The sequence below is a fragment of the Psammomys obesus genome, unplaced genomic scaffold, assembly GCF_907164565.1.
Source record: "Psammomys obesus unplaced genomic scaffold, mPsaObe1.curated_primary_1811, whole genome shotgun sequence".
Classification (NCBI taxonomy): domain Eukaryota; kingdom Metazoa; phylum Chordata; class Mammalia; order Rodentia; family Muridae; genus Psammomys; species Psammomys obesus.
The window spans coordinates 35907163-35918026 of NW_026596051.1; the positions used below are offsets into that span (position 1 = coordinate 35907163).

General features: G+C 46.9%; 1 protein-coding gene across 2 annotated transcripts; it reads right to left on the bottom strand.

The window, feature by feature from the left end:
* Positions 1 to 6: 6 nt before the first annotated feature.
* Cckar (cholecystokinin A receptor) lies at positions 7 to 9485 on the bottom strand. Of its 2 annotated transcripts, none has more exons than XM_055623748.1 (5): positions 9124 to 9485; positions 8128 to 8379; positions 4870 to 5131; positions 2409 to 2536; positions 7 to 1525 (listed from the first exon to the last, which is right to left on the bottom strand). In XM_055623748.1, exons 1-5 carry the CDS (start codon positions 9233 to 9235, stop codon positions 999 to 1001), a joined length of 1281 nt encoding a protein of 426 aa, XP_055479723.1. In that variant the 5' UTR covers positions 9236 to 9485; the 3' UTR covers positions 7 to 998. The 2 variants fall into 2 exon arrangements, with proteins under 2 accessions (XP_055479723.1, XP_055479724.1); XM_055623749.1 differs by having other exon boundaries at positions 8128 to 8327; positions 9124 to 9182.
* Between the last annotated feature and the right edge of the window lie 1379 nt (positions 9486 to 10864).

Genomic DNA, 10864 nt, shown 5'->3' on the forward strand with positions numbered 1-10864 from the left:
CACACACACACACACACACACACACACACACACACACACACACACACGCCGAGAGCTACACAGATGGCACGTAAAAGCATACACAGTTTTGCCATTTAAAGCTCCTTTTTAACCGAGTCCCAGCATGCCAGTTTTCTTCGGGACCTGACTCTCTGTGTTCCCATCCTTGCCCAGGTGTATATATCTCTCTTCTTACCTGAAGGTCTTTCTGGAGAGGAGGATATACAGTAAACATAAGAAATTGAGTTAAGGTTAACAAAAAAAGTCGTGTGTGTTAGGACACAGAGAGTTGACCGCACAGATCATCCCTTCTGCAACGCTGACAGAAGACACTTTTTTTTAGCCGTTTCCACACTTTTTCGCCTGTAGAAATAAAACTTCTAAAGCCTGTCTTTTAGACACATTCTTTTTGCTTGTCTGATGATGGCCTAAACTTTCACCTCTGAGTGTGCCTGACCGACCTCAAGCTTAAGAAGTATCAGACTATCCCAATATCCAGAAGTGGCCAGAGGAAGTGTGCTCCGCAGGCCTTGGTGGCCATGAGAAAGCATGGCTTTGTGGTATGCATGAGAAGTAGCCGGGAGTCCTGGGGAGGAAGGTCCCGAGCGGAACTCTGCAGGAGCAGGAGAAACAGAGCATAGCAGCGTGCCACTCTGAAGAGACCTCACTGGGGGTTCCAGAAAATTCTACAGCTCCTCAAGGTCTACACCTCCATTTTGAACATGGACTTGGCAGTGATATTTGTAGCATGAGCTCCGTGGAGCTCCTGTCCCTGACCCACTGAGGCTTCTCCCACAGTGAACAGTATGGAAAATGTCTTAGCGTTTTCCCAACCTCGCCTTGAGTTCCTCCTCCTGGAACTTTGTCAAGGATGAAAAGCAGACATTGAGGAGTCCTTGTGAGAAATGGGTCTTCCTTCTCATTTACCCTTGCTTCCTCTTCCTCCTTTTCCTTCTCTTCCTTGCTCCCCGTGCCCCCCCTCCTGCTGCTGGACCAGCTCAAGGAGCTGGAGCAGAGGTGCTCATGTGGCTGTAGGAGTACTTGGACAGCGATGCCCCTACGGTCCTCCCATCCTCCTCCTCCCCTACCTCTCCTCTCACCCCCGGGGGACCAGGATTGGGGCAACAAGGGAAGGTGGCCATGAAGCCCAGGCGAAAGCGTTTGTTCATGAAGCAGTAGATGATGGGGTTGACGCAGGAGGAGGTGTAGGAGAGGAGCAGGATGAAGGAGATGGGGGTCCCTGAGAGGTGTTTCTCGGCCGAGACAGTGTCATATGCCCGCCAGGCATTGGCACTGAAGATGGGCATCCAGCACAGGAAGAAGAGGACCACGATGACAATGAGCATCCGGATCACCCGCTTCTTGGCTATCAGGTTGACAGCAGAACCGCTGCTCCTGATGCGATTGACTCTGCTGCTGGTGGACAGCTGCTGAAGCTCCAGCTTCCTCGGGTGCTTGGACTTTTGCAAGTAACAGCCATCACTGTCCTCATATCGGCCACTGCTGCTGCTGCTCAGCTTCTTCTCTGGATGGGCAAGTGACAGGGTTTTATTGTTCAAGACAAGTCATGCCAGAGGGAAGACATAAAGCCCCTGACTCCCCGAGTCTGGGAGGCCAAGCTGAACTTGGACTAAAGAAACGGACAGGCAGCCTGGCCTACACTTATTTACATTGGTGTTGGTCTGCACTAGTCCCAAAGAAATATAAATTATGCATATATGATGATGACAATAATAATAATGCAATCCTACACACAAAGATTGTAAAGCTGAAAGTTATTAAAAAATAAATATTAACACTCTTCTCCGAGCTTTCTTTCCTGTTTGCTTGCTGAGTTTTCAGATTACTTTTATCGTGAGGACTCCAAGTAATGAAAGAAAGTCAACAGAAGCCTGAGAGACTGTGTTATCTACGTAGTTAGGGACCGAGAGAAGGGAACAGAGTGAGAAGGAAAAAAGTTATGTCAACACAGGTGTTGGGGACAGTTCAATGGGCTGTAGAAGCGAGGAAGGAGTGAGGCAGGCGTGAGAGGGAGGATTGAGAGGGAGGAATCGGTGGCGGAAAGCTGGGCTTGTAGGCCGTGGATCTGATGTGCAGGACAGAATCACCATAGGGTGTCTATGAAGTGCTGCAGTACCCCAAGCCTGGGGGACAGGGCCCCCTGTGTAACTGTGCCGTCTACGCATGCTCTCCTTTGATTCCACTCAGGACCCCACCAAGAAGAAATATCTCATTTTATCATGCGGATTCAGAGAGCCTGGGTCTCCCGACTGCCTTGTGACCCAGAGTCTGACAGAAATTCTTCTGAGTCTCCAGCACATGCTGTGCACTTTCGGGTATACCTTGTGAACTTATAAAGCAAGCCTTTGAGCTTTTTCAGAGTAAGTAGTCAGCCCAAAGATCAGTACCTTTAGCAGATTTCTTCTGGCTAGCATCAAATTTTATTCCTTGGTAGAGTTCCAGAGAGATCAATCCATAGGCCACCACCATCACAATCCCAGGGATAAGGAAGAGGATAAGTAGCAGGAATGTTTGCCTAATATAATTAAAAGAAATCCAATTACCAGCGACTCTGAACCTTCCAGTTCTAGCGGGCAAGAATGATGAGGGCAAGCTGGTCTGAGCAGACACATTAATTTCTAGCATTTAGTGTCCTTGAAAATTCCATGGCTAGAGGTTTGATCATTAGAACTTGCTTGCTTCTTTTACTCTTTAAAGTGTCTCTGAAAGCCTACTTAAATTGGAAGAATGTGGTATCATTCTACGCCCCAAAGAAATGAACATGTTGAAAGACAACAGAAACACTGGAAAAGCAGTATGTACTTAGAGCCCTTGATGCTCAGGAGGCTGAGGCAGGAGGATTGCTTAAGTCTAGGAGCTGAGACTGCCCTGGGTGACATAGTGAGACCCTGTGACAAAAAAAAAATGGCATGAACAATAAACAAATAATGAAGTCTTTAAAAGTAATGGAGTATATGGACTCCATGTGCAAGTTGTTGAAATAATAAATATGAAAATAGTTCCCCTCCATTGGGGACCTGTACTACAGGCATTCATGTCCCAGCTTCACTCACCTAGGAACCTTTCCTGGAGCTATTATCTGAGCCCCTATTTTAGAGATGAGGATACTGAGTCTTGCAGGGATTCAGTGTGTCCAAAGTCACATAGCTGGTAGCAGAGGTGAGACTGAACTCAACCACCTGCCTCAGGCTAAACAACCTGTTGACTCTCCAATGGGAGTCAAAAAATATTTCAGTCAGAATTGTGGAAAATCTTTCAGTTTTACCAACTGTGCCATTTGCCACCCATAAATCTCCCTAAGTATCCGTTCTCCATCACCCTGTGAAGCTGATTTGCTGGCACACAAAGTCTTGGGCCTGGCAGGATTGAGCTATGCTTTCTCTAAACACAGTTGGTTGTTGAGGATTCACAGCCCCCTGCTCTGTGAGTCTGGCCCCTAAATCACTTTTACGGTCTGGCATGTGTGAGTTACAGATTAGACCATACAATTGTGAGGGGCAAACAGTGGCTGGGCCGTTTCTCATTGCAATTGGGCATGTTTTGATAAGTCTTGTATATCCCTCTCTTTCTCAGTGTAATGCTGTTTTGTGTTAAAGCTCCTTCATTGAAAGGGAAGGAAGAAGGCAAAGAAACACCATCTGGGGTTGTAACCACTTCTGAATGTCTAGTTCCTGCTTCCAAAACAGCCCTGTAATTAGTAGATGTAACCCACATTGTGTCATCTTTTCATTGAAGGTATTTTTATGACTTCTTATTTGAACCTTATAGCTGCCCAATAAAGCAGATTTTTAAAAAAATCTGCATTATTAACTCCTTTAGAGGTAAAGAACCGAAATTTCAAGAGGCTGCTCGAACTTGCCCAAGGTCATTCAGCCAGTGAGCAAAGAAACCAGTGTTGGAATCTCCTCTCTTCTGGTAAACTCTTCTGGGCAAACACCGTGGCGGTTATAAACCCGGGGATGGGGTGCTGAGATCGTCTACCTTGGAGCAGCACTCGCCACCAATCCTGATAACCCGTGTTTAATCCCTGGAACCTGCATGACGGAAGTAATCCTTCAGGTTGTTCCACACATGCACCGTGGCACACGCCCCCCCCCCATATTCATATACACAAAGTAATTAGTATTTTAAAAAACACTAGAAAAAGCTACGTAAAATTTTAGAGACTGGTCTCTCATCAATTTTTTAGAAAATTATAGCTCTGAGAGTCAGCCAGTCTGAACTCCTCAGAGACCATGCGGATGCTGAGCTTCGTGACGAAGCCCAGAGAGGGGCTTTGCTTGCCCTTCTTAGCTTTCTGGCCACCCAGGTACCTCTAAGCCACAGTTTCCGTGTCTGTAAACATCAATTCATCTATAACTGTATGGTGGTTAGAGTCTTGACTATCCTCTGTGTGCTTTCCTGGTCATTCAGGGCTGAGGCTAGAATGAGCCTTCTCAGAAGGGCCCGTGAGGACCCACATTGTAGGGACCATTGGCTGCTAATTTTGTTGGGAGATGCATTATTTTCTTCAGTGGTGTAGCCACACATAAGGTGTTCATGCTCCCGTAAATACCTCCCATAAATGCTTCAAGAAGATCTAACTTAACTCTCTGTGTCACATAGGAAAACAAGCCATAGAAGTAGAAGGGAAACTTGTTGGGGAAAAGAGCCAGAGGTGGAGGGCATGGAAAAGGAGAACGGGAGAAGGGGAAGACAACTAAACTTCATTATATAAATATATGAAACAACAAAAGAACCCTCCTTAGAAAGCCTGTCCTGTAAGTCATCTGGCAGGGCTATCTTGTTCGTCACATCGGTAACTTAGGGGAAGCCACGTCTAAAAGGAAGAGCAACACACCGCCTTACCAGGACTGCTGCATAGCATCACTTGGCAACAGGAAGCGGCACATGTTCGCTGTCTGGTTGTTATTTTTAGTAAAAGGCACCAAGTTGCTGTAAATGGGGTACGGAGTCATGATGGTAAAGGAAAGGCACCAGGTGGCAGCGATGACCTTCAAAGCATGGGACTTTGTTTGCCAGACGCGGGACTGTAAGGGTCTGCAGATGGCACCGTATCTCTCCAGAGAGATGGCCACCAGGTTGAAAGTGGAAACACTCACGGAGGTGCCTGGGAGGGAGCAAAGAACACTCAGGTATTGACTATGAAGTTCATTTGTACGTTACCTTAAGTGTGTCAGGGCTTCAGTTAGTATCACGGGAGAATGCTCAAGGGGTAAAGAAATATTATGTATATTTTTAAAAGATGATTTAGTCCCAGCTTTGTATTAAAAAGGACTTAAGCCGTAGGTATTTGTAAACATATCTCATTGCCAATTTTCAGATAAGTTTTTTGAGCTTTCATTGCAGCCTAACTCCAGCATGGGCTGAAGGTACTCATTAATTAATAAACAAGGGGATAAAAATAAATTGCTATCCCTCAGAAGGGCTTTTTGGAAACTTAGAGAAGGGCTCTAATTTTGATCAGGAGCCTGTGGTTAAATCAACATTACAGGGCAAAAATTCCCAAAGACTCCATGTTGTCGATAGGTCACTGGGATCTGAGCCTGATGTATTGAAGTTTAGAAAATTTCTAGTACACAATTCAAAAGAGAGAAATATTCTTACATTTAAAATATTTGTTGAAAAAAAAGTGTATCATAAAAAACAAAAGGTGACAGAAAAAAGGTTCTAGAGTGATGTACCAGTTTCTCCGAGTGGGAGAGCCAGGGTCTTTCAAACAATTCTGCCTTTGTAATTTATAGAGTGAATATGCATCCTGATTAGAGTGGGAGAGACATGTTACATCTTCTCTACAGCACCCACCTGCACACACTAAGACAGAGCCCCTACTTGTCCTAATTGTGTTGGGTGTGTATGTTTACTGTAACGTCTCAAGCTCAGCTTAGACCTTCAGGTACAAGAACCATCACTCACGAATTAGCTGTGTCCAACAGATCTGGGAACAGACATTCTAAACATGGCATCCTAAAACATTACTATTTACCAGGATAGAAAACTTCCTAAAAGCCATGTATATATATATATATATTTTTTTCTAAAACCATTAAGTAAAAACTTTCTTTCTTTCTTTCTTTCTTTCTTTCTTTCTTTCTTTCTTTCTTTCTTTCTTTCTTTCTTTCTTCTTCCTTCCTTCCTTCTTTCTTTCCTTCCTTCCTTCTTTCTTTCTTCCCTCCCTTCCTTCCTTCCTTTCTTTCTTTCTTTCTTTCGTTCTTTCTTTTTCTTTCTTTCCTTCCTTCCTTCTTTCTTCCCTTCCTTCCTTCCTTCCTTCCTTCCTTCCTTCCTTCCTTTCTTTTTTTGAGTAGGATTCACTCACTGTGTTTTACTGGACTTCATCTTAAAGAGCCTGTGACATGTAGAATTGAAAGGATTTAAATGTCATTGAGTTTGTTCTGTGCAAGGGGTCCACAGTCACTCTAAATCCACTGTCATACCAGAACACACACACACACACACACACACACACACACACACACACACCCCACGAATTAGAACCAGAAATTCAACAAAGCCCTGGGTATGGCGGGGCATGGCAACCTAAGCTACTCAGTAAGTTTCCAGGTCAGTCAAGGTTACATACAGAACCGTGCCCAAAGTAAACAAGCAAAAAACAAAGCCCCAGACCAATACCAAATAACAAGACATGGCACATGTAACAAAGTAAGCTATTATGACATTCCGAATAATTCCAGAATTATTTTGAGGTTTAAATTTGTCTATCACAACTGTTCTGAGGTGATATTCACACAGCGCAGAATTGAAAACCTTAAAGCGAGTAGTTCCATGGCCTTCACGGCTGTGTGACTGTTCAGTGACTACGGGAACACTCATGTTAACTCTCTTTCCCGATCTGGCTGAGATGCTGGAGCAGTGTGCCTGTTCAACACACATGGGGATGCAGGCAGGGCCCAGAAGTTAGCAAGTTCTCAGCAATGCTTTATTATCTCACAGTGGTTCTTCTTGTTGTTTAAGGCCTTAGCATATGTTCAGGGGACTTGAACACAGAAGACATCTTGATTTCTTATCTGGGGCATGAGGATCAGTGATTCGTTATCAGTGTGTCTTGGATCCTGCACACACACATCCCCTTTACACACACACACACACACACACACACACACACACGTGCACATGCATGTATACACACACACACACACACACACACACACACACACACCTCACCCTGTGCCTTTTTCCAGTTGGTTCTCAGAATGGACAAGGGACAAAGCAATGTGACAGACAGAGAGGACCAAAGAACATGTTTCTGTCCAGGGTTAGGGGAACCACAGCAGATGGCAAACTGAGGCATGTGCTCACCACTGTGGTGCCTGCTAATCTGGTTCAAATCCCAGCCACTATACTTCCCGCTTGTGGCTCGTGCTTCATGAACCAGGGATGGATGAATGATAGTTACTCACCAGGTGGCTGGGAAACAAGAACACAGGAGTAAAAGTTATTGGCAAAATATCTGATGCATAAAAAAGTACTAAAAAATAGCTTTGTGTGTTTTATTGTAACCTCATGTGTTTGCTATAAGCAGCAACATAGCTCATCCGATCAGGGTCTACTTCATAATCCATGGTTCCTAGGAACATATCTAGCTTCTTATTAGGGACACACACACTCACAGAGACACAGATACACACACACACACACATACACACATACATATACAGACACACCACACTCCTGGCCTAAGATCTAACCCCCAACTCCCTTGAGGCTTTGAGAAGCTAGATGAGACTAAATGGTTTAAAATAGCCTCAATTTCTCCCAGAATGAGAAACAGAACAGCAAAGAGCCCTGAGCCCATGAGTCCTCTCCATTCTGAGAAACCCTAACCCAAGTTGGGAGCTAATCGGAACACAATCGCCTGCTACAGGGTGGCTTGAAGTCACCCATGAATTCTTGTCCCTTTGCAAAGAGCCGAGCCGACTCAGTCCCCACTGTGCTTTTGTATCAACTCCTGACACACGCGTCCTGGCATGGAGGAGGCCTGCTGAAGGGGACACCTGTGTCCTTGTGCATGGACCCGGCAGGGCCCCCCTGCTGTGGCTGTCGAGGGGCTGGGGTGAGCCCTGTGGCCGGCCCCCTGCAGTGACTCACCCATGAAGTAGGTGGTGGTCTTGCACACAGCACTCCCAAAGATGAAATCCTTGAGCAGGTTGGGGATGAGGTTGAACGGCATGCAGAAGAGGCAGAGCATGAGGTCGCTGACGGCCAGGGACAGCAGGAAGATGTTGGTGACAGTGCGCATCCTCTTGTTCCGGATCAGCACGGCGATGACCAGCGTGTTCCCCAGCACGCTGAGAAGGAATATGAAGGAATACAGGAGGATCTGCACGGCAGGCTGCCACTCTGCAGAGGGAAGGGTGAGAGTTGGAGGGGCCGGGGCTAAGCGGGCAGAATAATAAAGCCTTAGGCCCCCAGGGAGTGGCCATTTCCTGATGGTGTCCCCAGCCTAAGCATCACCGAACCCAAGCATTCCTATACTAGCTGCACCATACAGAAACGAGCCCAGGGAAGCACAGGGCAACCAGATTGTTTTTATAAAGATTGGTGTGTCAACGGATCACTCGGGAAAACAGTTTTTCCCAAGGACGATGCTCCTGAATAGGGGTGGCTTTCTTCCCCTTAGGCTAAACCTTATTTTGCCCTGATTACTTCTTCATGCTGGCTTTCCCCTAAGAAAAGGCGACCTTCACCTCGTGACAGTGGCTTCTCTACAATGCCTGTAAGTTCAGACTTCTACACCCAGCCCCCCCCTTTCTACCCATGGCTCTTCAGTGCTCCTGTCACACCCCTTCCCCTAAATCCTGCGTGGGTCCCCAACTCTCCCATGGGAACAATAACAGTATCTGGCTACAGATTTCTCTTACTCTTTTACCCAAACTTCTAAACATACAACTTCATTTATCTTCCTCCCTTCCACAGGGACTTTGTACACACACACACACACACACACACACACACACACACAAAGACAGACACACATACATACACACACACAGCATGTACGTCTATTTCAGTCAGCTTTGCTGTTGCTTTATCTTCCTTAACTCTGTAGTTCTCTGAATTTCAGTCACAGCCTCTGGTACCTACCTTTTGAAGGTTGCAGTTGATCCAGGCAGAAAAGAGTCTCGTTTTCCAGCCCGAGGACACAGGGGGCAGTGATGTTGCTCCCAGTCACAAGAAGGCTGTCGACCACGTCCATCCTGCTGCTTCCCACCAAGCGCTGGCGAGCTAGTGAGTGGCTCACTCCCGGCTCTTCCCTCTAATGACTGTAGAATCTCCCAACTGCAACCTGCCGTGGAGGGGCAGGGAGGGGGGATTTCCAGGTGTGGGCTTCGCAGCCATTCCTAAAGGCAACTTGAGTTCATTCTCAGACCATCTGGGCAAGCATTTGCGTTCCTGTGGGGAGAAGGCAGACTGTGCAAGTCAAGCCCTCGCCACTCCACCTTCCAGGCCCACCCCTCCCACTCCGGGGCCAGGCTGAGGCCCTGAGCACACGCAGCCTGGCTGCATATTAACCCTTCCCAGAATGGGGCCACACACACACACACACACACACACACACACACACACACGGTGTGTGTATGGGAGAGTTCCAATGACCACCTCTCTTGTCTGCCTGTCATTGTCCCAGACATATTGAGAGTGAAGCCTGAACTGTCTGTGTGAGACAGCATCAATTAGCATGGTAACAGATCCGATAATGCAGACCATCAGGACGGAGGGACACAGAGGAGCTGCGTTCCTATCTCCTTATACAAAAGCAATTAGTGCCTTTTAGCTTTGGAGCCTTGCCCGGCAATGTGTACGGAGAGCGGCTCGCGGTTGTTAAGGTGTTACCAAGCACAGCGCTGTGCCCTTGTTAACCAGGGCAGGGGGATCTCTCCTGAATACAGATTCCTAGGTTTTTATTACCTTAGAAATCAGCAAGATTTTTTAATTCTCTCTCTTTCCTTTACCTGCCCATCCCAGATGTCACCCATTTATTTACTGAGTACTTTTCTGGTATGCCAGGAAATAATACTCCCCCACCCCCAGGGCTGTTAAGGGCCAAGAGGGAATGAATAGGAAAGGATTTGGGTCTCCCTGGTGGGGGTCGGAAATACCTGAGATGTAAGTGAGAACACGTCCAAGGAGGAGACACAGAACATGCTTGCTGAGGTCACAGCTGGTGCAAAGGGCCAGAGGCAGGGACGAGCTTGACCTATTTGAAGAACAGAAGCAGGGGTGAGGGGCATGTTGGGAGGTGGTTAGTGTGGAGGGCCTGTTCAGGCGCCTGGCTTTCGTCAGGAAGTTGTGAAACATTTAAAAGACCCGCACTGTTTGCGGCACAATGGGTCTCAGTCTGAGCAACCGAGAGACGGTGTTAGGATCTGTGTGTTGGACTGGGTGGGCCCGGCGCACTATGGCATGATCCATTTGCTAGGTACCCCTGGTGGGCCCTGTGTACAAGTCTTCCATCAACAGAGCCGAGTGCTGAGTCTTCACCCGGTCCCTCCCTGACCCAAGAACTAACTGGCAATTTTCTCATAGATGCTGAGGATGAGGGGCTGTGATGACCGTGGCAAAACCATAAATGTCTCTTCCTGTTTATGGTAAGAAGCCACAGAAAGCAGACGGAAAGGACACAGGAGGTATCACACGGATCTAGGAGCAAATTCTGGCTTCACTGGTTACCTGCTGGAAAGTGCCATGGAAGTGTTGCGATTTTGCTACATCTCTTTCTTGGTCAGGTGGTGATCAAAATGAAGTCATAGAGTGTGCAACAGAGACGGGCTGGTCTCTGAGGAGTGCAGCCAACAGCAGATGGCAGGGTTGCAAAGCCTTTCAC